Source organism: Solanum pennellii, chromosome 11 (assembly GCF_001406875.1).
Source record: "Solanum pennellii chromosome 11, SPENNV200".
NCBI lineage: Eukaryota > Viridiplantae > Streptophyta > Magnoliopsida > Solanales > Solanaceae > Solanum > Solanum pennellii.
In genome coordinates, this window is record NC_028647.1 from 30,288,282 (window position 1) to 30,315,594 (window position 27,313).

Below are 27,313 nucleotides of genomic sequence, written 5' to 3' on the forward strand. Positions count from 1 at the left end.
TCTCTCTCTCTCTCTCTCTCTCTCTCTCTCTCTCTCTATATATATATATATATATATATATATATATATATATATATAACTTTATCGTGTATTTACTTGTTGTTAATTATCGTTAATTTTAGGATTAAAATATTCAATTCCCCGTGAGACGTTATCTCGTTTTAACCATTTAACTAAATCAACCAAGTAAATAAACCAAAAATAAATTTTGCAATTCAAATCTCACTTAGATAGTAAATTAATACTTCACTTTTAAAAAACTCTAAATAAATTTTTATCTAAAAAATAAGTTAGTTATTTTAGCCAAACAAGTTAGTTGTCGGATAACTCTGAGTTAGAAAATATTTTAGGTGTCGTAAAAATCTTCCTAAAATGTTAATAAGAACCCTCGAACCTCCTTTAGAAGTTTTCACTAGATTTGTTGTTTTAGTCTCTTGAAAACTAAGTTTTCTTGAATTCTCTCTAAAAATTAAGTGGCGATTCTAAAAACAAGTCTAAAACAATAAATGGGTTTTCCTAAATAAAATAGAATGGCGACTCCGCTGTGGATTTGAACGGTTCTAACCTTAAAACTAACTTGCTTGGCTATGTGTAATTGAGTGTTTATTTGTTTTATTTATCATATTGTTGAACTGTTGCATTCCATGACATATCATATTCTGTCAAACGATGTTGTTTCATTTATCAATTAAAGGACGATTATGTGGGTTCGTAGTCGTTTGTTAACCAATTCTTTCTCGGGCCACTATGACGAATGTAGTTGGCTACTTGATAGTCAACAGTCGTTAACTGTCCCAACCTAAGTAGTCCACTTGGGTCACCTATCCACTATAAACAAAATTCACTCTTAGTCAAACTAACATAGAGCGAAACTAAATCACGAAAATTAGCGCATTTGCCTAAGATGATCCAACACCCAAGGCGTGTTGGGTCCATTAGAGAGACCACATAGAGTCCAAAATGGCCCACGGCCAAAATGGAGGATCATATTTATTTATATAAATTTGAAGGATGTATATGTTATTTGAAAAATCATTGTCCCATGGTTAGGATTAGATTATAGTTGAAGAAAGACTTTTACAAGTCACTACTCCAGCCAAAGGCGTCAGCATTCAGAGTTGAGGAGAAGTCAAGTTCGAAGGACCTTCCACGGAAGCATAGTTTAGGGTTATACCTCTGTGTGGGATTAATTATTTGTACCCTATTTCCCTACTATGTATCCCACTTTGGTTTACTTATAAAGTTGTATAAATTTGAGTTTGGGGCAATGGAGTGTTTCAAATGACGTATACATCCTTCGAATCGGTAGGCCTACCCTTGGCACAAAAGGGTCACATCTATTTAGGACGCGCAAAATTTGCTATTGTGATATAATTGTTTGTGTGATTATGTTCCTATATTTGGATATATTCCAACTCACTCTTCTTCAAATCATTTTAGAACCTCTAAACACAAATATCAAGTCACTATCAGACATGCGTCCAAATATAATTCGAGCCTTTAGTTTCCCGACAAAATTTGAACTTCAGTTTCAAATCCTTACTCTCCCATCTCACAAAAAGGTGGATTTATCATCTCAAGTGAAAAAAGAAGGGTCGAACTACGTAGTACCTGAATTCTCCTTCGTGAGATACGTAGGCAACCTTTCAAAGTTCGGTCCTCATTTTGAGAAACTTCATCTTTTCCAAGTCTTACAAAGAAATTAGAGTTACATCTCAATCCAAAATCAGAAGTACGACAATGAAATATACAATCGACTTTGTCTCGACTCAAGTCGACATTTCTAATTCATTAATCCTAAAGTCAAATAGATAAATTTCTGTCTATTTAGCCATTTCTCTATGTTAGTGGGCAAGCTTATCTCCGAATAAAGCAACTCTTGTGTGTTTACACCTATGTATGATATCTTGTACTATTCATCACCTTCAGGAACTAACACATTTGCCTTTTCCTCCTCGAAGTTTGGAACAAGTTCATAACCCACCCTCTAACCCTGCTGAAAATTCCCCAATCATCGACCAGACCACCCCAAATCCTCATCATGCCACCACCTCGTGTCAAGCACCACATCCTTCTCAAAATACCGACTTTCAAACCTTCCTTCTTCCTCAAAACAAAAATATGAATAATGCTCAAACCTCCCCCATCTTCAAAACTAAAATACCAACCCTCAAACTTTCACCCAAAATTATCAAGCCACTCAAAATACCCAGAATCCCTCCATTGCTCCATCCCTACCTCAAAAGACTATTTTACAAACCCCAATACCAAATGAACCTCATGCCGATTGTTCCGAGGTTGATCACTATAAGGAACATGAGAGAGTGGAGGTCAAAAGAAGAGGCAGTTAATCTGTATATGAAAGAAGAAATCAGGAAAGCTATGAAAGAGTTGCAAAATATTCCTTAAGTTGATGGGTTAAGTTATGAGAGTTTGTGCATCCATCCAAATCTAGACCTCCCAATAGGGTTTAAAATTCAAAAAAATTTGACACTTTTGGAGGAACAAGAAATCCATTGGCGTACCTGAGAGCCTACTATGATCAACTTGTAGGAGTTGGAAGAAATGAAACTTTATTAATGAGGCTTTTTAGCCGAAGTTATTATGGAGAAGCGTTAGAATGGTTTACCTCCCATGAGATAAAGAAGTGGTCTAGCTGGAATGAACTAGCTAAAGATTTCATCAAACGGCTTGCCTACAATGTGGAGATTGTTCCTGATCGCTATTCTTTGGAGAGAATTAAGAAGAAGTCCACTGAAAGTTATCGTGAATATGCGTATAGGTGGAGGAAAGACGCCTCTCGGGTTTGACCTCCTATGTCTTAGAAGGAGATCCTTGAAGTGTTCATACGCTTCAAAAGCCAGAGTATTATTACACGATAATATTGATCATTGAAGCAAAATTTGTGGAGATACTCAAGGTAGGTGAGGCTATCGAGGATGGACTTAAAACCAGAAAGATTTCTCGTGTCGCCACCCATACTGAATCTTCAGGATTCTTGAAAAATAAGAGAGAGGATGTGTCTTCTATTTCCTACGCAACTGATGGAAAAGGACACTTTCAAAAATCCTCAACTTACAAAGGTTATCCTCGAGCTCAAAAAAATTCATATCCAGCTTGTTATACGCAATCAAGTTATCAAACCCTGCCACCGAGTTACCAAATTTCGCCTCCAAATTATCGAATTCCATCACTGAGTTATCAAATTCCGTCTCCTGTTTATCAAACTCCACCTCCACATTACCAAAATACCCATCCATATTATCAAGATACATCAATTAATTGTTCAAATATCCAACTAAGTTACCAATATCCACCCTCATACTACATAAATACCCTTCCTAGATACCGAGCCAACAATATTCAAATTTCCAAACGATAGCACCAACTTATTAAAATCCTCCAAACTATCGTCAAGTACCTTCATACTGTCCTCCTCGTCCAAATCATGAGAATAAACCTTCTAGAGTCTTTACTACTTTGGTTGAGATCCAAACACAACTTTTTGAGATTTGAAATCAGGTGGCATGATACAGATAATTGATCCAAAAAGTATCAATATTAACTCCAAGCTTTATAGACCCGATATTCACTATGCTTACCATTCAGGAGGTGTTGGACATATTAATGAGGATTGTATCAACTTGAAACATAAAATTCAAGACTCGATAGACCAAAAGGTCGTCACTCTTCGGACTGCCCATCCTTATGTCAACAGTAACCTCATGCCAAATCAGGGAGGAACGACTATTAATATGGTTGAAGTCGAAGAAGATTTGAATGTGGAGAAAGTCATAATCTCAAAAAACCTTGAAAAGCTTGAGAAAGTTGCAGTCTCTCGAACCAAAAGAGAGAAATCTGAATTCGGAATCACAGTACCTCATCAAGCATTTGCTTTGGTGACAAAGGAGGGTCAAAACAAGCGAAAGATCGATCAAGTTTTTTCAAAATCACTGCATCACTCATATAAGTCTTTTTCAATGCAAAATGATCTAGGGGAAGGAATCAAAAATTTATTCAAAGAAAGTGATATTGTACTTATAGAGACAATTGAGACGCCAGTCGTACTAGACAACGAGCAGAATCAGCAAACACCTAACTGGACATCCACTACGCTCCTGATCCGTTGCTCGTCTTGGTAGATAAAGAAAATTTTTATGTTATTTTCAAAAAATTTGGTGTCCTGAGTGAGGCTCGAGATTTATCCCTTATTTTCAAAATTTTTGGTCTCACTATGTTTTAAACTCCCTCCTAAAATTTTGAAGAAAAAAAAACAAACAAAATAATTTTTTGTCAAACTTCTTGTTTTCTTATTTCAAACGAAAAACTCGTTTATTGTGAAAATTCGCTTTACTTGTTTTATATTTGCTATATAACAATATCCGTCTATAATTTCAGTGAATTTTTTTTCAAATCTGTCAATACCATGTCATGTCACAAGCTGAAGGAAAAAAATAGGATAGAGGCGGACGGATTTGAGGTCTACAGTGAGAAGATCATGGTACCCATGGTTGAGGAATTCAGATAGTTCGAGAGTCACGATGAGTCAAATTCAAAAGAGATCAGAATAGTGAACCAGAAAAATGATAAATGCATTAAAGAAATCAAAATTGGTGCCTATATGACAAAAACACAGGAAAAAAAACTCATCAATTTGCTTACCAAACAAATCGATACATTTGTTTGATGACATCACATGTTCGGGCACAAACATTAGATCTCACAAGTCGTTGATCTACTTAAATGTCGTCAAGAGATATTATGTGTGAGGTTTCCGTTCATATTTTTGTTATTTCCTTGTAGTCGTGTTATTTGCTTGTAATTGCTTTGTTTAGAATTTTATCCCTATTGTAATGAACTATGTCTGACCTGAATTCTCAAGAATGGGATACGTAGACGACCTATGTCGACCTTGGTCACCCTATTTGTCCCTTTTAATATTTCTTTGTATTTGAACTACGTTCGACCTGAATTCTAAAAAATGAGATACGTAGTCGGCCTATGTCGGCCTCGGTCAGTTTTCTTTGTAAATTTCTTATTTTGTTAACCTTTGAGGGGGAACTACATTTGACCTGATTCCTGCCTCAACGGGATACATAGGCGCCACAATGGTTCGTTCATATCTCCCGTAAGATTTCTATTCCTCTTTACAATGGAAACATAGAAAGAATTTTTGAGAAGGACGTAAAAAAAGAAGATTTTCTCCAACATGTCAAAACTTAAGTTACTTTGAGATTTGCAACTGGGACAAATTTTTGAGAGGATCTCAAAAATTCTGTAGTTTTCTCACCAACAGTTAAATATAAGCCAAGACAGTTAACTAGAAACAATTTTTTTAGGATGACCTCAAAATTTTGACATGGGTTTATCGATAGTTTAGAGAAACTTTAAATGATTCTCAACAAGTAATCAGATAGACCTCCAAGCATTAGTCTCAAAGAAGTTTGCTAAAGGTTGCCGTGACATAACACTTGACAGTGACCTTTTCTAAATACTAATTTTTGAAAAAAATCTTTTTTCTTTAAAAAAATTTCCCATATTTCAATTATTTTTACATAAAAATATTTTATTTTATCTATCAAGAGGCAGTAGATCGGAGAAATCAACCAGAGAGAGCAGGACAAGGAGCTGATGACCGAAGAAATCGACACAGATAGTCCATTTTAAAACTAAAAATTTTTCTGTGGACGTAGGTTTATAAGTTTACTCTGATATAATGAACTTACTCCAACCGATGAATAGGGAGAATTTAAAAAAGGGAATAGCTCCCCAAAATTGATAATTTTTTGTGGATGCAGGTCTATAGGAAATTTTTATGATGCTTATATCGAAGACTCAGGAAAATGAATAACATAATTTCATTCAATTCCCAACAATATGAAGTCTATAATGAACGCCCAACTATATTCAAGGATGAAACAAACGAAAACCTTGAGGAAAGATATATTACGATTTTTCATTAACTAAAGAAATACTTGAAGGCGTTATCCGCATCATATCATTAAGAATGATATTATTACTACTCAGAAAGTCATCTATATGGTATTGTCGAAAGAGATGATTCCACTGCTCTGAGGATCATTTTCATTTGTATTGTCGATTGAGATGATACCATCACTTAAAAGATACCCAGAATATCACATATGTTGCTTGGTGAAGCATCATCTTTTCTCGATATGGATAGAGACCATCCTACCAATGGATAAACATCATCCTATCGATGAATCTTTGTCATCCTTATTATCATCATCCTACCGACGAATATTCATATCTTTATCATCATCCTATCAATGGAGCAACATCATGAACCTTCTTCATAATTATCCTATCAATGGATCATTATCATTATCTTACCAATGGATCAATATCATCCCACCAACGGATATTCATTAGCATTATACTACCAATGGATCATTTTCATTATCCTACCAATGGATCAATATTATCCCACCGAATGAAAGTCATTAGCATTATCCTACGAATTGATCAACAATATCCTATCAAAGGATCATCATCATTATCCTACCAATGGATCAATATCATCCCACCGACGGATATTCATTAGTATTATCCTTCCAATGGATCATTATCATTATCCTACCAATGGATCAATATCATCCCACCGACAGATGTTCATTAGCATTATCCTATAAATGGATCATCATTATCCTATAAATGGATCATCATCCTACAAATGGATCATCATTATCCAACCAATGGATCTGCATTATCCTACCAATGGATCATCAACATTATCCTATCGAAGAATCATCAACATCATCATCCTATCGATAGATCGTTATTATTATCCTACCAATCGATCAACATCATTCCACCTACGGATATTTGTTATCATTATCCTATCAGTGGATAAACATTACCCTATCGGTGGATCTTTATTATCATCATCCTATCAACGGATCTTCATCATCACCACTCTATCGATAGATCAACAACATCATCCTATCATTATCGTCATACTATAAATGTTGAATCATTTATCCTATTAATGGAGCATCTACATTATCATCCTATCGATGGATCAACATCATCAACCTATCAATGAAGAATCATTTATCCTATCAATAGAGAATCAACGTCATCATTCTATCGATAGATCATTATCATTATCCTACCAATTGGATCAACATCACCCCACCAAGAATATTTATTAGCATTATCCGGCCAATGGATCATCAACATTATCCTATCAATGGATCTTTATTATCATCATCCTATCATGTTGCAACATTATCCTACCAATGGATCAACCTCATGTTACTGATGCACTATCGTCATCTTACCAGTGAAGAATCATTATTTTCATTTGCAAGAACATTATCAAGAGAGCAATCAACATATTACACCAGTCTATATTTTATTAATTTGACATCAAATGAAGAGTACATTAAAGATTATATCGCAAACATAAGACATAAGTTTTATTTGCTTTACATCAAACCCAAGGGAGTTGATGTCAAATGTTGAAGAAGAGCAGTTAAGCATCAACACGGTAAAACACATTGTCTCCCATTTGAATTGCATTTTTTATGATAATGACTTTTATCTTAGTCTTTGTCGAGAGCATCCGAAAGGATGAATTCTCCAAAACAAACCATAGGTGCAAATGAAATAAAAAATGGTGCAGCACAACGTGAAAATTATTCTTAGCAGCGAACTGGGATGTAGTCCAAAGAGGAGTGTTAAACTCTTAGGACGCGAGCAGAGGAGATACTTCCACCACGATCAAACCACACCCCTATCAGAAGGTATGTGGGTGTTTCTTTAGGTTAATCAGTTACCGTTTTGCATCTGGAAATTTTTTGGAGTTCACCGGAAGCAACTTTCCAATCCGAGCAATAATGCAAAAGAGCTTTGGAAAATATGTCCGTATAAGTTCTTACTTATGGATGTGAAGAGTTGCACATTCATGTCTAAGAGGTTGCATACCTCGTTTTCATACTCAACTTAATTGTCACTCTTCCCGAACCAAAGGTTATCTAGCATAATAGATTTTCTTTTCAACCGATCGAGTCAAACTACAAACAGCCTGTTTCCTAAGGTTTAAGAATATGTAGGCGGGCTCAATGTTAAGAACTCGTTTGTATTTCAACATTCGCTCTTAGATCTTGTTCTTGAGCATCTCGACCCTTTCATAATTCGGTATCGGGGTGACTTCTGAATCCTTTCATAATAGTGCATCAAATCAAACGTATCGAACTACAAGTGACCTGAATTCTCATATAGTCGGAGATATGTAGGAAACCCACTTCTGGGGTTCGCCATAATTCCTAAAGTCCATACCAAAGATATTTTTCTGAAAGATGGAGACGTGGTCGGTCAAAATTGGATTTGTCAATTTCATTAGCCTCGAATTTCTTTCATCAATCCAAGTCAAATGAGGGACAGTTGTTGACACCAAATTTTGGACCTCCACAATATAGATTAATCATCGAGCTTCTTCAATTTTGAATGATTTAAAATAATTAGTTTTTAGAAAATTTCAAAAATGAATAAAAAATGATAATTGTTTACATGTTATTTTAAAAATTTTGTTACTTCTGAAAATTTTAAATATTAAATATATCTTTATATAGTTTGTATATGGTCGGTATATTTTATAAATATTCAGAGATGGTCTTGGAAATATTTTGTTTTAATTAAATATTTGGTTAATAAGTTTCACTATTCAATAGTTTATATTTTTCGAGTTATTAGTCTATATTTGAGTCAATTGTTTCAAATTTATTTAAATTATGAAGCTCGTTAAATAAAATTTTAATAATTTATCCTATTTAAATTTTAGCCGAAATTGCAAATTAAATTCAAGTTTGCTATATATTTATTTAAGGTTTTAGCCATTTTCTTTCACATCCTTTCAAATATTTAAGAAATCAATATTGGGTCATCTTCTCCCAATTTTTAGCAAACAAGTGACCCATTCCTAAGCATAAAAATAACACTACACACACATTTAAGATGATAAATATCAAGTTATAAACATACTTTTTAATAATAAACTACTTATAACATATTATTATCAAGTTATAGCATATCAAGAAAAAATATATTATTCTCATTAATTTTTTTTAAATAATAATTAACTTATTTAAATAATTACATTTATTATTCAGTTACCTTTTTTAAACCAATGTATTTAATTAAATTAATTATTTTAAGTTACCTTTTTTAAACAAAACTCTTTAACTAGTGTAAATTAAATTAAACATTATATAGTTATCTTTTTTTAAAAAATTACAAAATAATAGGGATTTTATCATTCCATAATTAATAACTACCCAACAATATCTAAAATAATAACAGTTTTTTTTAAAACCGTCACACGTTATTTAAAAAAAATTTATATTCCCGAAATATATTGTTCTTCCCCAAATCCTCACTAAATCATCTTTTTGCACGCCTAACATTTAATCTTCACCAAATTTGGCTCAAAAAACTTCCACTTTTAACATTCTTCTTCACCAATTCTTCAACTTTTGCATTCAAATCTTCATCTTTTGCACTCAAATCTTCATCTTTTGCACTCAAAAAACTGTATAATTTCGAAGAGGGGCAATGAAACCCCGCGAAAAAGTAGAAGGTTGAATGATGAAGCAAGATTCGAGGAATTTTATGTTCCATCTTTCAACATTTTGTCACAAACACAAACTCAGTCTTCATATGCAAAAGACAAATCTAGAAAAGAAAAAACAAAAATGAAAAAAAAAAACAAACAGCCAAAGGAAATCGAGAACAAGAGAAAAGGGAAAGAAAAGCAAACCGTAGATGAATCTGAGAAAAGGGCGAAAGAAAGAGGAAAGAAAAGGAAAGGAAAACAAGTTGAATACTCATCAGATTCTGACTCTGATTTTGTAGATGAGTTGATAAAATCAAAATCAAAAAAATCAAGAGCCTCTGAAATCGATACTTCACAGTTAGAAGAAACAGTTAAACCCAAAAAAAATTTAAAGGTTAGTAAAAGTTTTTTTTAAAAAAAATTAAATTAAAATTATCTGTTTAATTTTGTTCTAATTTCGATTTTAATTGTGAATAGTATAGTACATGTTTTATGTTGTGTTATTTCTGTATAAAATATTTAATATATTTTATAGAAGTGCATGAAATATTTGTATTAAGTTTGTATGATATTTTTGACTATTAATATCCATAATAAAACTAAATACTTTATGTTTTGATTTTGTATATTTAGTGTTGAATAAATTGTGTATGAAAGAATGTTGTAAGTTTGTATGAATTTGTATGAAATGCTACATCTATTTTATTACATTATAAATGTATAAACAATGTATGAATTGTGTATGATTATATTGTATTATGTTTGTATACTATGTGTATGAAATTACATATTTATTTCTCTTACATTATCAATATATGAAACATGTATGAATTGTGTATGATTCACTGTATTAAATTGGTATGCTATGTGTATGAAATTCCATATTTGTTTCACTTAAATTATCAATATATGTGTAATGTATCAATTTGTTTGATGTATGAAATTCTATATTTTGTTTTTTTTCCACATTAGCAATGTATGAATATAGTATGAAAATCGTATTAATTTAATTTTTACAATTTTTTAGGAGAAGAAGACACAAACACATTTGTCTTCATGTATTAACACGAATGTGTTTGCGGATTTGTTGACCTTTCTAGGTCAAGATAAGTTTCAACAATTCCTAGATGAAACACCTTTTGGATTTTTTTATAATTTGCATAACATTAAAATCCAATGTCAATTGTTGAGACACTTATTTCTACTTGGGAATGAAAATGTTAGGGATGACATATTTGTCATAAAAGTAAATAGTAAAGAGTTACATTTTGGGTTAAAAGAGTTTGTTGCTATAATCGGTTTGAAATGTGGGCCTGTTTCTGATTTTGTATCTGACTCATATGTTCCAAGCAGACTTATTGCTGAAAATTTCGGGGATTTTAATAAAGTATCCAAGTCAGATTTTTATCACAAGTTTAAATTGGAAAATTTTTGGGAAGAAGATGACCGTTTAAAAATCGGGATCTTGTACTTTATTTCTTCTTTTCTGACTGCATCAGACCCTTCAAAAACAACAATTCCAAAATTGTATTTTGATTTGGTCGAGTCTGGACAGTATGTCACAATCCCTTGGGCAAATGAGTGTTTTAATTTAACACTCAAAGCATGCAGTCAAAAATTTAAAAAAAATCCATCGTCATTCAAATTCAGCCAGTTCCACATAGCATTGCAGATATGGTTTTATGAGTGTTGTCATCCATTTGACAACACAATTGCTATACGTGTTTCAAATCGCACACCGAGAATCCTGAACTGGAAGACACCTAATGACGTCATTTTTTTGACGATTTGAAGAAAACAATTTTCAGAACACATGGCAATCAGGTATTTTTCATAGAATGTTATTAGATTCATTATAAATCATTATACATTATAATTTTTTTATTTGCTGCAGCATAAATTCAGAAATATGGTTTTTTCTGAAGAAGAGTTAAATCTCATGGACGAAACCATTTTACATCAGTCCAGCAGCCACCATGATTCAGAAAATCACAGATCATCAAAAAATCGTGCAGTTGATGGTGAACATAAAGTTGAAGAATTGAAAGCTGATATTGCAGAGGTACAAGTACAAATTTCAAATTAAAATAATTTTTTTAAAATTACAATATACATATCAAATACTTATTTTTTTAATTAACAGGTTAAGGCAGAGTTGAAAGAACTCAAACTCCCAACATATTTTTAAAGAATTAATATGATTACCTTATAATCTATTTATTTTTAATTTTGTTTTGTACAACGATAAGGTTGACAAGCACATGGCTGATATCAAGAGTTATGTTGATAACTCGACCAAACTGATAATTGAAGAGATTCGATTGTCAAGAGGTAAACAAATACCAGAAGAACAACCAGAGGTATATATATATATATATATATGTATACTTTATGTATGAATATTTTTTGATAACTATATAAATTGATGTTTTCATACTAGTTGTTTATTTATATTATTATCACTCTTTTTCACTATTAAATGAACAAATATAACAACACATCATACACATATATATGTGAATTATGTATATATATTGTATATAATATGTATGAAATGGGTATATATTCATCATTTATATTAAATGTTATGTATTAATCATGTATGAAATTTGTATTTTTGAAATTACGTATGATTAATTAAAAAATGATGTATTAAACATATATGCAATTTTTTTATTTGCAATATATTATTTTATTTTTTACAAATAATTCAGAATACATTAATATATGCAAAAATTACATATTATCTGAAAATTATTTTCAGGATAACGCCAACCAACATGCTGCACAATCTGATCCAACAGCTATGCCTACAGTTTCAATTGGACAACACGTCCAAATGTCAAACACAGCTGGTACGATATATTCATTTTTATCACATATATGTAAATTTAAGAAATTATTTTTATTTAACTATTTATTATTTTTTATGTACATGAAGCTCAAAAGTCAACTGATGGTTGTTTCAATGTTGACGCACCTACAACGTCAAAATCAAAACCACCAACATTGGACGATTATCCTGATTTTACTATGACACAAATAATTGCACTTGATCTAGTTCTTAATGCTAACACGACTCCAAATGTGCAAACAAGACATAAGAATCTAGGAAAATACGATTCTTCTCCTTATATCAGAATGTCAGAAGGGGAAAGCAGTTCAAATAGAGTACCTACATTCTTTCAAATCAAACATCCATTCCAAAATCACAATGGGTTTGATGTTCCAGATGAACTGATTGAGGAGTTCAATAAATGGATTTTTAAAGATGTGTCAAGCAGGCGTGACAGGTATAAACTAAGATGAACAAAATTATTTTATTTAATTTCACAATTCAAAAATTAATATAATATTTATTTAAATATATACATGAAAACAGCATACTCCAAGGTTAAAAATACATTTCATCCTCAAATGGACTTTGGCGTTGTCAAAATCGGAGAAAAAGATTTTTTTCACATAATGAGTCAACCGGGCAGACCTTGGGAGGACGAGATAAGACATTGTTTGACTTAATTATTATGATTTTGATTTGCAGTGATATACATATGAATATTTTTTGTATGAATTATGTGTGATTGTGTATGAAACATATGGATATATTTGTAATGTACACTTTAAGTATGAGGTATCAACTATATTTTTTTTTTTTTGAAACAACATATTAATACAATAATGTATTATCTCCGAAAGAAGGCAAAATACTCTCAGACAGTCACTTCTTACAGTACTGTTGATTGTTGGTTTATGGCGTGGATTGATAACATTGAGAAACAGTGGAGACAGTCAGAATGTGATATGAGATGCATTTCACTTGACCATGATGTTGGACAATGCATTAGAGGATATAAGCTGCTTGCTAACATTCCGTGGGATAGGTTTGACGAAGTAATCATCCCAGTCAACATCAGCGACAAATTCCATTGGTTCCTTGTTGTATTCCGGATCAAACGTAAATGTCTATATGTCTATGATTCGATGATGGGAGGATCTGTTCATTCAAGAAAAGTTATAAAAGTTGTTGATAAACTTGCAACCATGATTCCTTATTTCTGACGAGCACAGGGTTTTATGACAAAAGGCTTGATTTGTATGCGAATAATCTCCCTGATTATCATCAAAAGTCTCATTCTGAACCTCTCAGTATTAAGAATGTTACACATGTTCCTCAACAAGAAGAAAGTTCAAAGTATGTATACTTGTTACATTATTTTTTCTTCATCTTAAATATAATTTGCTTTATAGCCATTACAAAATTTTTATTATTTCAATTTTTTTACAGTGATTGTGGTCTATACACATCTCTCTTTGCCGAATACATGAGCAATGGTGTTTTTGATATATCTCATATTGATATTGATTCAAAATATCATCGTCAAAGATATGGTACATTACTTTGGCATTATGCAAAATCAAAGAATGATGAAGGCGCAATAAGTGAAAGTGAAGTTACAGGAACAGTTGCTACCAAGAAGGGTGGACCTTGAACTCATAAAGAACAAGTTATGGACACCACCAATTATCCTACTCCAAAATTACGTAACAGGAAGTAGAAATCTTTATGGCACAATGTACATTTTTTTGAATGACTTGTTTTTTTAACTTATGAACAATTTATGTAATTTTTCAGTTTTTTATTATGAATACTGATGGTTTTATATAAATTATTACTAATTAAAAAATGTGTGTCACTTTGTATAAATTTTGAACGCAACAAGAAAATATAGGAACATTGTATGAATCATGTATGAACATTATATGAATTATGAATGTCATATTATAATTTGATATATAGAACATAGACAAATGTTATATATATACTATTTTGTTTTAAAATTTTTATATAAATGACAGTCTGCTTCAATATATATTTTATAAATGTTAAATGTGTATGATATTTGTATAAATTGCACTTTTGAATATGTAATGTTAAATTCTTATATTCATAATGTATAAAAAATATATGAAATAGTACAGACATATGATTCAACATGACAATATGAATAAATATATAATTATACCTTAATAAATGTGTATGACTTTTGCATAAATTTGTTTTGTATGAATACCATATGAATACTGTATACTTTCAAATATAAACAGAAACAAATGTTACTTATATTACTGGTACGAATAATGTATGAAAAATGTATGAATTATATCATATAAATTCTTATATGCATAATGTATGAAAATTATATGAAAATAGTACTGACATATGATTCAACATGACAATATGAATAAATATATAATTATACCATGATAAATGTGTATGACTTTTGCATAAATTTATTTTGTATTAATACTATATGAATACTGTATACTTTCAAATACAAACAGAAACAAATGTTACTTATATTACTGGTATGAATACTGTATGAAAAATTTATGAATTATATCATATTATAATTTGATATGTAGAACATAAACATACATTATTTTTATATGCAACTATTGCTTGTATAAATGTATAAATTTTGTATATAGTCCTCATTCAATATGCAATAACTGTATGCATACTATATGAATATTATATGACTTATTAATGGCAACGAATGTTAATATATGAAAAGTTGTATTTACAATGTATGACATTTGTATGAAAAGTAATATGATTCAAAAAAAAATGTTATAACAATGTAAATACTCAAAAACACAAATGTGACAGTAGGAAATCATTGTTTTTGTACAGGATAATTTGAACATATCTTCCTATTGTGTCCAACTTGATGGCATCTACTGCATGTGCTTTTTGTCCTCTTGAATTTCACATGAGTGAACCCCTTCCAGCGTTCAAATTTGGGTCTTCCCGCTGATCTTTTTGGACCGGGTGGCATCATTTTAGGCTCTGAAATATAACTTGGTATATCCCATGTACTCTCGCACGGGATAGGCTCTACAGGAATGGCATAAGCATCTCTGAAATTCTTGAGGCTGTAAAAAGCAGAATAGAAATCTGCTTCATGTAACTTCCTGTACCGGAGAACAACAATTGCATGACCACACGGTATCTCATAATGTTGAAATCTTCCTCAATTACACATCCTTGTGTTCAAATTTACTATGTATTTCTTTGCTCCTTCAGCTACAGCATGCAGATCAACAGTTGAAGGTATCACCTATGTAAAAAAAAAAAAAATTATACATGCCACTAAATATTTAGAAGTAAAAATACAATACAGTGAAACACATACCCTCATATTGCGCGACAACACAATACTTTTCTGTAGATAAATATCATATTTTTTTGTCAGATCAGATGTTGTCTTATCAGCCTCCTCATTATGCTTGTGAATCCACCTCTGAATTGTTACCCGCATAAACTCAAGAAGTGAAATCACCGGTAACCTCCTTGCTAACCTGTTAACATTATTCAATGACTCCGCGATGTTTGAAGTCATGGTCCATGTGCGCTTACGATTCGAGTAAGCTCTTGACTATTTGCTATAACCAATATCAAACAAGTATGGTCGTATGCGCGTATCTATCTGATCTATTCTTCCCATAATTGTCTCAAACTGTTGTTTTGTATAAGCTTTTGCCAATGAAAAGAACAAAATCTTCAAATCTTCAGTATTTCTATTGAAATTCTTCAACACATTGACTGACAGATGTCATATGCATGCATAATGTTCTGATTCAGGATATACATTTGCAGTCCCTTTAAATATGCTTTCATTTTGGTCCGACATAAAACACATATTTTGTCTAACTCCATATGCTTCTTTAAACTGCTCAAAGAACCAAGTCCATGAAGCATCGTTTTCAGAATCTACTATCGCATACGCCAACGGAAGTATATGACCTGCTCATTATTATAAAAAAAATATCACACAAATCAGAAATACCATTTATATATTTTTTCATTATATTATATAATCAGAAAATTAAATAGGATAATAATTTACCTCCCGGATCCATTGTGCTGGCAGTTAACAGTGTACCACCATATGAACATTTTAATGCCGCACCATCAACAACTACAATTGGCCTACAATATTCCCAACCTCTAATACAAGCTTCTAACGCAACAAATGCGTATAAAAATGTATCACCTTCTTTCCTTTTAATTTTCAAAACAGATCCTGGATATGTTTGCTCCAAAATGTAAAAATAACCTGAAAATAACAGTCCAATTCATACATAAAATATACTTATTTTATACATAAAGAATACACGAAAACATAACAGTACAACTCAATGAGTAATATTTAAATTTATTCGTATTTCGAAATTACCAGGTAATCTTGCATAAGACTCTGCTGGATCTCCGCGCACCAACTTTACTGCTTTTCTTTAGCTCTCCATGCCTGTATGTACGTCAAAGAAACGCCATGCAATTTCAACATATCATCAGCTATATCTTTTGGAGTATATACCTTAGATGGATCAATATACTTCTCCATTATCAAGACAGCTACAACTTCAGTTATCCCTTGACGTCTGGCATAAACTCTTTCTCTAACAGAACATGTGTGCTGAGCAATATACCTTCTAACTTTGAATAAATTTGATTTATTCAAACTAGATGCCCTCATCATCCAAGAACAAGTTTTAGAAATAGAATTCAGGTGATAACTGTTTCAAAATTTAAGAAAATATACATTACAATTATATACAGTGAAATAAAAAAAATAAAAAAATTAAAATTTTCTTGAACACTTACTTAGATGCATTACAACGCGCAACCCGAAAACTGAATTTTTCAACAAGTCCAACATGCCTCATAACATCCTTAACGGTTTCTTTATTATTATAAATCTGATTATCAGCTACAAATAGGTTGGAATGGTCACATATTATATCATTATCTATTTCACTATTATCATTGACAACTCCATCTAAATCCATTCCGATCAAACAGATAGAATTATTGGAGTATAAATCTATGTTAGTCTGTGATAATCTAACATCATAATTTATTCTATCAGTAATTATAACTCTATGACCTTCGTTAAACTGCTCACGATCTTTCAAAGTGATGCATAATGGATATTTTGTAAAGAAATCCAAATTCACCCTCATCTGATCTAGAAAAACCTTTACCCCAACATCAGTATGAATTTTAATAGGTGGACACATTTCGCTAACAATATATTTTATCTCAACAAAATTTATATTTTCTTCTATATTAAGTTGAGTTACTATAACATTAACTAAACCAATATAAAGAGTAGAAGTATCATATAGGATGCCCTCCATCTCAAAGTCGACGTATTTTCCTGTTTCACAACATTAAAATTACATTTAGTGCATCACATAATAAAATTATTCATACAAAATTCATATACAATTCATACACAATTTATATACAATTCACTGATATATACAACAAAAAAATCCAATTTAATACACACTTAATACAATGTTTATACACAATTCATATATATGAAACATATCAAGTATGAAAAATCAATTCATACACAAATACTATACAATTCACTGCTTCATACAATCTAAAATGCACTTTCATACACAATTTATACAATTTAATAAAAATTTAATACACAATTAATCCAACCTTTATACAGAATTCATATATATATAACAAATCAATCATTGATATATACAATCAAAAAAATGGGCTTTCATACATATTTCATACAATATGTTGATACGTTACATACATAAAAAATACAGTTTTCGTATTTCACCAATATACAAAATTTTAACACCTAACAATTTAAATATAATATGGAATAGCTTTTACCAAAAATTCACATTTCATATAACGTTCAAACGATATTAATACAAATTGTCAGACTTTGTTCATAATTTTTTCACAATAAAAACTGTAAATTGATTCAAAATCTGTAAATTTTTGTATTTTCTCCAGTAATCAATTATCACACTAATCTTCATTTTAATTACACATCAAAAGAAAATTACTATTACGTAATATTTAGTATCAGAAACACATCGTAATTGTATCACAAAAAATACATCAAATCAATATCTGCAATATAACAGAATTAAAAAAAAAACGACACATTCCATACATGACAACAAAAAAATATATATAATTACAACCAATAATTTATACTCAAACATAACAAATCATAAATAAAAACTAACCTGATGAATTCCATTTGCCACCATGTTTAATTAAAATTGACACAATTTTCTCCATCAAATCAAATCTAAACGTTTCAACGTCAAATTTTAATTATTTTTCAAAAAAAAAAACAAAAAAATATATCAATATTCAAATATAAGAATAATCCTCACTTTCTGAAAAAAAATCAAACAATGCACGTTTAAGAAAAGAAGATAACAAATTAGAGTTTTTTAAGGATTAAAATCATTACTTATTAGAATTTAAAACGAATTGAGACATTTATGGTGTCTATCTATAATTAAAATATTTTTAAATCCCTTAAAATGTGCACAATCCAACCGCATATGTCTTTCTCCTACCAAAAGGAAAGAAAAAAGAAATAAGGATTTCCCCTTTGCTTTGACAATGGAATTCTTCCCCCGGTCCCCTTCAGAAAAAGGGAGAGATTTTTTGATATATTTATTGGATCCGTCGGGACTGACGGGGCTCGAACCCGCAGCTTCCGCCTTGACAGGGCGGTGCTCTGACCAATTGAACTACAATCCCAGGGAAATACGGGATCTAGCAGAAAATTTGATTCTTTTTTATCTCCGGATCGGGTATTTCTGAAGTACAAAGGGAGTTATATCATCTCATGGCGGATTGGCGAATTATTGGGCCGAGCTGGATTTGAACCAGCGTAGACATATTGCCAACGAATTTACAGTCCGTCCCCATTAATATAAATTAATTCATTTTTTTTTGTTTTTTTTACTATCTAAATTAAAATTAACATTATTTTCTTTTAAAAAAAGCTATAACTTGATATATTAAATGTTATACAATAAAAATCAAACTCTTATGCTATAACTTGAGAATATGACTATATAAAATGCTATATACCTAATTTACACTTCCACCTAATTTACCCTTCCTAAGCCCACTATTTTTCATCAGCCCATTCTCAATCAAATACCAACCCATCATTATTACCCAATTCCAAAAGAAACCCATCCATTACAACATAAAATACAACAACAGTACAACGCCAAAACGATACCCACCCCAACTTTGTTTCTTCTTCCTCGTGAAGAAACAGAAACGTGTCCAGCGAAATCAACCCGAGCCCTTGCACGTGTGTCTCCCTTGTTTTAGCGGATGGAACCAGGTATCGAAATCTCTCGCCTCTTTCATCCTTTGCTTCGAATCAGACGTCTGTCATCATTATTCCGTTGAGAATTGTACAGGTATTGGTACAAAGCTGGCAGCCTTATCTTATTATTTTTTTTGGGGGGTGGAGATTTTGGAATTTGGAATTTGGAAAAAGATCTATCCTGTTTCCCCCTTTCAAAATCTGCCTAATTTTCCCCATATAAAAACCTCCATCTTATTCACTGTTAGTTAGAGGTTGGGGGATGAGAGCTGGAATATAAAAGGAGGTAGAGAATATGATAGTTGATAGACAACGATTTTCTGAGGTCTAGAGTCAAAACTTGAACAAAAAAAGCATTCTCGATTATAATACAAAAGGATTTGAGTCTCTTGGCCTATGTTTCTTCTTTCATGCATCTTCGGAGCTCGCTGAAGTTTTCGGAATTTACATTGTGGTGGTGGAAGTTCTGCTCAAATTCATCGTCTCGGCTCGCTTCTCCGTAAGGGGTAAAATTGACTTTCTTCTATGCTTTAGCTTTTCTTTGTTATTTTATAATTAAGTGAGTTATGAGTTTTGTGATTGAAGCAATGGACTGCTATTCTAAATTTACTTCCTAGTTTCAATTAGCTTGGTTTTATTCTGAAAAATCAGTTTATTCTCGATCTAGTTCAGCTTGAGTAGTCTATGTTCTTTTGGTTTGAGCTGAGTTTGATGACTTTTGGTTCTGTTTCTTTTCTGTTTGCTCATGTTCTGGTCTGATGTTCTTTTCCGTTTGATTCGGAGTGTTAGAGTATCTTTGATATTGGATTAATATTATAGTTTTCTATCCATTCTAATATAACTTGATTATTATTTATGTCCTATTTCGAACATTGGTATGTTTTAGCCTTTTGAAGTTGGTCATTCGAGTCACTATCAACAACCTCTCGTACTCATCAGAGTACTATACGATTTTAGTATTTATTTGGATGGCTACTAAACTATCCTCTCAGTCCATCGCAGTTTCATTCCTGTTTTGTCACCAAATTTGTGTTTCAGTGTGAGGTTCTGTTATTTTCAAGAGTCATGCTGGTTGCCATTCTCATTTTATTTTATTTTATTTTTTTCTTCGACTACCTGTTCTTAATCTTGATCTCTTCAAGTCTTCTTAAATTGGACCTCATCGAAAGTATGAGTTCTTATAATTGTATACATGTGTAGTAGCTTGTCTTATCTTAGTATTTGTTCACCGTTTTATAACTAATTCAAAGGGATTATATTAATTTAAATCTAGCTTTATGAGTTTGATCAATTTCTCATCTTCTTTAGTTCCAGTTGATTACTTGTTGTTTAGTCATGGACTTTGATGATTAGTTTAGTATTTAAGATTCAGATATTGGCCTCTTTTTGGTAATTAAATGTCGTTATGACGTACTTATTTTATGATAGCATGTTTTTCTCTCCGTGAATACAAATAAGTGTGAATCTTAGTCCATTCTCAAGCAAATATGAAATGTGCTTGTTTAGTTGGTTATTACCTCTTGTTCTAATTGTGATATATCAGTTGGTTATGTGAAAAAAAATTGAATTGTACTCGTGCAATTTTTTCAATCATATGTTACTGTTTGAAATTTCCAAGTGCTAAACTCATTAAGCTCATATGAACTTAAATATTCATGTAGTTTGATTTAATTCTTGCATGACGGGGAAGTAGGCCTCAAGGTTTTATTTTAATTTGCTTCATGCATGTGGATTTGTCAAAATCTCCCTGATTTTCACATTTTTGGTATAAACATGACATTTTTGGTATAAACATGACATTTTTTTCTGTTCGGGAGCCAAATGGAAGTTGAAATACTTCGTTAATTACCATATTCCTTCAAACATATGCATTGAGTAATGTTTTTATGTATCTTTGTTTTTAGAAGACATTCAAGAGAGTACTAATTTTCTTTCTTTCACTTTTTTCTTACATGTGATGCTTTGCGGAGTCCAAATTGGACTCTTTTCATCACCTCCTTGCATTTTCGAGTATCGCGTCAGCCTTACTTGTTCGAGTGAAAAGGAGGGAAAGTTACAAGTCTCGAAGTTGAAGGAATTCGAAATAAATCGAGAAGTTGAAGAGATTGGGCCAGAAAAACCCACATTTATTCTCAAGATTTTTGTACTTTTGTTATTTTGGGCCTAAGCCCTTGTCATTTTGTATTATTATTATCTTGTTAGTTTAGGAAAGATAATTAAAGTGGACCAAAAGCCCAAAACGAAATGAGTCCAAATACCGATCCAAGCGGACAGAAATCGGGTTTGGATGCCAACTCTCTCTCTCTCTATCTTTTACTTTACCGCGTGTTTACTTGTTGTTAATTGTTTTTAATATTAGGGTTAAAAGATTAAATTCCCCGCGAGACGTTATATCGTTTTAACGATTTAATTAAATCAACCAAGTAAATAAACCTAAAATAAATTTTGCGATTCAAATCTCACTTAGATTGTAAATTAATACTTCACTTTTAAAAAAAACTCTAGATAATTTTTTTTCTCAAAAATAAGTTAGTTATTTTAGCCAATAAGTTAGTTGCCGGATAATTGTGAGTTAGCAAATATTTTAGGTGTCGTAAAAACCTTCATAAAATATTAATAAGAATCGTCGAATCTCCTTTAAAAGTTTTCACTAGATTTACTGTTTTAGTCTCTTGAAAACTAAGTTTTCTTTATTTTTCTTTAAAAATTAAGTGGCGACTCTAAAAAAGTCTCAATACAATAAATAGTTTTTCCTAAATAAAATAGAACATACTACTACTGCCTCAGTTTTCGAAAAATATGTTAGATGAATTTAATTTTATTTCAAGAATGGCTTCCTGGGCATCAATGCACCTTATGGTTTGTGTTATTGTCACATCCCGAAACCACACCCTAGAAGTTAGGGGCAATCTCGGATTGCAATGGGCGTACTTGACCTCTCAGAGGTCTTGTACAAGCCCTTACATATCATTCATCGCATAAACATAGTGAAAAGTAGTGCGGGATTAAAACTTTTCACCAATAATATCATAATCTTTAAAAACTCTTTCATATAAAGCAATAGAAAATACTAATCTCAATCTCATCATCTTAAGACACAAGAATACTTGGGACACGACCCATACTTCAATACTAATATAGAAATACTTAGTCTATTACAATACTTTCAAATGAAAACATAAAAGACATATTTGCCCTCGAGTCAAATGAGTACATACTTCAACTTCTCTTGAACGATGCTATAATCCAAGTCTTCACTTCCCAAAAGCTCCTCACCTACCAAAAATTATAGAGATAGATAAAAGCATGAAGTTAGTACAACCACTTGTACTAAGTATGATATTATGCATAAAAATCATGAAAACGGGCATTTATTGGAAATATGCATCTTTTCTTTAAATATCATAATATAATCATAAGAACAACGTTTATAAACTTAGAAACACATAAGGAAACATTTAAACTAAACATCACATTTTTAAGAGTCACTTTACAGTGAGTCGATTCACTGTTACAGTAAAGTCTCTTCATTGTACAATGAAATTGCCTTCCTTCAATTAAGACACCTTATAACATGTAATTATCCCACTCAAAGATATCATAAGATTCACATAAGTCACACAAAGAGAGACCGCCCATACAACCTCCCTAAGCATACCTAAATGACCATTAAGAACACTTATAATGAGTCACATACACACTTCAAAACATCAAATATATCAACATAGAGATAATATGACATTTCCTCATCAAAGGCTATCAAAAGACATACTGAAGTAGATCAAAAAGATAACGTACATGATTGACCTCTTCAAGACTACCTAAATAATCCTAAAGAGTACCTTTGTTCGGATCATGTCCACATAATCAACATCTTCCCCAACTAGAGTCATTCTTAAGACTCATCTAGGAAAGATACGAAGTGACCATTCCTATGCCCCCTTCACAACTTAACTAGACAACCCTTAACTACTCTAGATTAGTACATATTCCATTTACATACTTCATAACTTAAGTTATTAGTTCATTAGTTCAGTAAGACTCATACATTACATAAAGGACATTCAAGTAATCGTCTTAGACAAGACCTAGCGACTCTAACTAATACTTTCAAAGCCTATTGTGCAATGTCCATATAGCGTCCCATACCACTACCTAAACTTCATAGAACTTTTCTAATGCTAGTAAGTATCCCACATGATTAGAATAGGCAATAACCGACATAGACCATGATAGCTAGACATGGAATCCGGAGTTCTAACCTACTCCGATGAGGGTGTTCTACTTGCAAAGGGTAGAACTAGGACTCATCCCATGTAGGCACATGATTAAGGAATATGAAGGGCTTTTATACACTCTAGTTTCATTCTCAAGTAAAGGTACATAGCGCTGTAGTCTCATTCTCAAGTAGACCTACTTACCATAACATAACTACTCGATTCTAGCCTTGGTTTTCATAGAGTAATTTACACTAATGGACCACATGAAGAGGTTCCTTTCCTAGTTCATAACATAATCACATTCACCCTACCAAAGAGGTCCACTAGGGCTACCTATTAATGACGACTAAGATATCTCATTATGACTTTCCTAAGGATTAAAATGATGTCGTTTTATCCAATTAACCTTAAGTCCACCATTCCCTTACATGAAGGATGCCATTACGACTCTCGACTTTAACAATTATAACATAACCTTTACCACGTCATGACCTTCTTAACATCCTCTAAGGTCTCACATATCTTTCATTCATACATGACAAGGGTGCACTAAACCTACCTAGTCAAGACATATCATAATCTCATAACATTCATTCATATATCAAGGAAGGGATACAAGTCTACCAAGCAAGACACTACATTCTTTCACTTTATCACATATAGCATATCCTTCCTTAAGCACTTAGAATGACGCTTATCATCTTTATGCAATCCTATACATTACTAAACTATCATTAATATAACCATATAGACTCATATAGTCAAGTAGGAACAATCATGCATCAACTCTAAGACTACACATATAAGCACATAGTCATAGTCTAACATGATCACCTACATAAAATCAATAAAACACGTATACTTTCACATTGCTTAACATGTAGATAGACATTATCATAATTCACATAATCAACTACACATATAGCCACATTACTTCAAGTAGTGCTGACAAGGCCATGATCATCATATTGCATAAAGTAAAGTCGACAAGGCCACATCAATTGCAAGTAAAACACATAACACCGCCACCATAAGTGGACCATACGATTTTCAACGTAATTGAATAATAAATAACATCAAAACAAGTGAAATAGGGCATCTTACCTCAACAACATCCTCAACACCTCAACTTGATGCTAACTCATCCAATTTAATACCATAAGGCCCGTATCAATGGCCATGAACATCAATTCAACATAGAAACTATAATAATCAATGAACTAGGTCAAATCAATGTAAATTCATGAATCTGAAACAACCTATATATCAATTTACTACAATTAATAAATCAGCCCACATAAAACTACATAAGAATTCATCAACATTAGATCAATATCAAGTAACCCAAAACTTAGTCAAAAACTAGGGTTCATCCAATTCATGGGTTCATAGGTGATGTAGATTAAAATAATCAATACAATATTAATTAAATCATTATTCAATGTTTAGAAATCATTAATGCAAGAACCCTTGTTAGAATCATGAAATTGGACAATTCAACTTTGAAAACTTTAGAAAACATCTTGTGAATTGAGGCTCCTTGATGAAGAGATTTTCAAGGATCAATATCCATACCTTGATAAATCTAATTCTTCACTTTGATGAAGAATCTCCACTCAATTCTTCACCTTAAGCCCTTCTTTGAGTTTGAACTTCAATGGAGTCCTAGAGAGAATTCTAAGGGATTTGGAAATTTGATTTAGAAGAATGAAGTGTTCAATGTGTTTTAGGCTTATAAAAACATTTGAAATACCCAAAAGACCCCTAATAAACAACCACTACTCTTATTTGGATGTGTGGTGAAATTACAAGTTCACCCCTAACTTGGCAGTGAACTGCACGCAGGAAGACAGTCCATCGACGGACACCAACCTACGGGCCATCCCTTGACCTACGAACCTTCATGTTGGTCCATGGTCTGGGACTGAGGCTTGTCCTTGGTCCCACTCCTCTACACGATAGTACCTACCAACATCACCCATCAACGGGCCGTCGATAGGCGCATGAGCCGTTGATGCCTCTGTCGTTTGGGGGCTGCCTGGGACAGTATCCAAGTTTGGGTCCTTCCTCAAGGACCCTTGGTTGGTCCTTGGGGATTTTGACTGGATGTTTCCAACCCAAACATGACTGTATACGAGTTTAGTAAATCTCATATAAATTTCATCCAAAACAAACATGCTAAACTCGACGAAACATGCTTCGACACACAAGGTCATTTCAAGGCAACACTTTCGAGCGTCATGGACGTTCTTGGACGTCTGACCTCCTAACTCCATGAAAATTTACACACTGCCTATATATGATAGAATAACTCATTTAAGGACCTTATAATCTCATGAATTACACGTAAACACATAAAACCACATATAAGGAACATAGGTGACTTTGTTGTCGAACGTCTTGGTCGTCCCTTGACATTTGACTTCCAATGCACCTAAACTCTCAGACACTGCCTCGATACCATATAATAGACCTATTTAGGACCTTCTACCATCATGACAAACATTTTAGTCTCTAGTTCGCCTAAGTCATTTTGGGGGTCTTACAATCTCCCCCACTTGGACAACATTCGTCCTCGAATGACATTCGCCACTCTCCGAACACTTCCAAGAATAGAGATTTAACTAGCATCTCATGACCATACCATATAATACATAATCAAGAAGAAAACATCAATTTCACACAGTCAAGAGATTTACAACACAACAAGAAACTAGAAAATAATTTTATAACTCATCATGCTAGAAAACTCATATGCTTCATTCCAAATAACAAACTCATTTTATATTCAATATCATACTCATATACATCAGTTCTAACCACATTACAAAAATTTTAGACCAAAGAATCAATAAGTCAAATTTTCAAAATTTTAACAGTGAACTGTCCAATGCTACAGTGATATTTAGCTATCTTTTCAAAAATGCAACTTTTAGGCAATTCATGATATAAACATGCTATTATGAAAGGTAACGCCATATAAACATATTAATCATGGCTTCATTAACACAGAATGCAAGAAGTTAATTGAAATTCAATTTCAACAGAACTCATAAACATCATGCACATACAATATGCTTCTATATCATTATATCCCATCTTCTAACCATACTCCCTCACTCAGAAGAACTCATATAACTAAAAGAAAATTCAAGGACTTACCCTCATCATAGTCACCATCATCCGGCTTCTCTCCTCTAGTACGGAGTGCATAGAAACGCCTTTTTGTTGGAGCATCATCCTTTGGAACACTAGGAGCAACTTGCTTACTTTCTCTTCCTCTTGCCGCAATGATAGGAAAATCTCTCACCTTATGATCATCC

The 27,313-nt window shown here is 32.2% G+C and overlaps 1 protein-coding gene, 1 non-coding gene and 1 pseudogene across 2 annotated transcripts; 1 reads left to right on the forward strand and 2 right to left on the reverse strand.

The window, feature by feature from the left end:
- The first annotated feature begins 11,486 nt into the window (after positions 1 to 11,486).
- Positions 11,487 to 12,886, forward strand: LOC107003798. Its single transcript, XM_027912720.1, has 5 exons — positions 11,487 to 11,639; positions 11,721 to 11,749; positions 11,823 to 11,937; positions 12,342 to 12,432; positions 12,519 to 12,886. Exons 1-5 carry the CDS (start codon positions 11,487 to 11,489, stop codon positions 12,884 to 12,886), a joined length of 756 nt encoding a protein of 251 aa, XP_027768521.1.
- Positions 12,887 to 16,459: 3,573 nt separating this feature from the next.
- LOC107004428 lies at positions 16,460 to 17,186 on the reverse strand (annotated as a pseudogene).
- Positions 17,187 to 19,110: 1,924 nt separating this feature from the next.
- Positions 19,111 to 19,184, reverse strand: TRNAD-GUC. The gene has a single exon. It is a non-coding gene; the product is annotated as a tRNA-Asp (tRNA).
- Between the last annotated feature and the right edge of the window lie 8,129 nt (positions 19,185 to 27,313).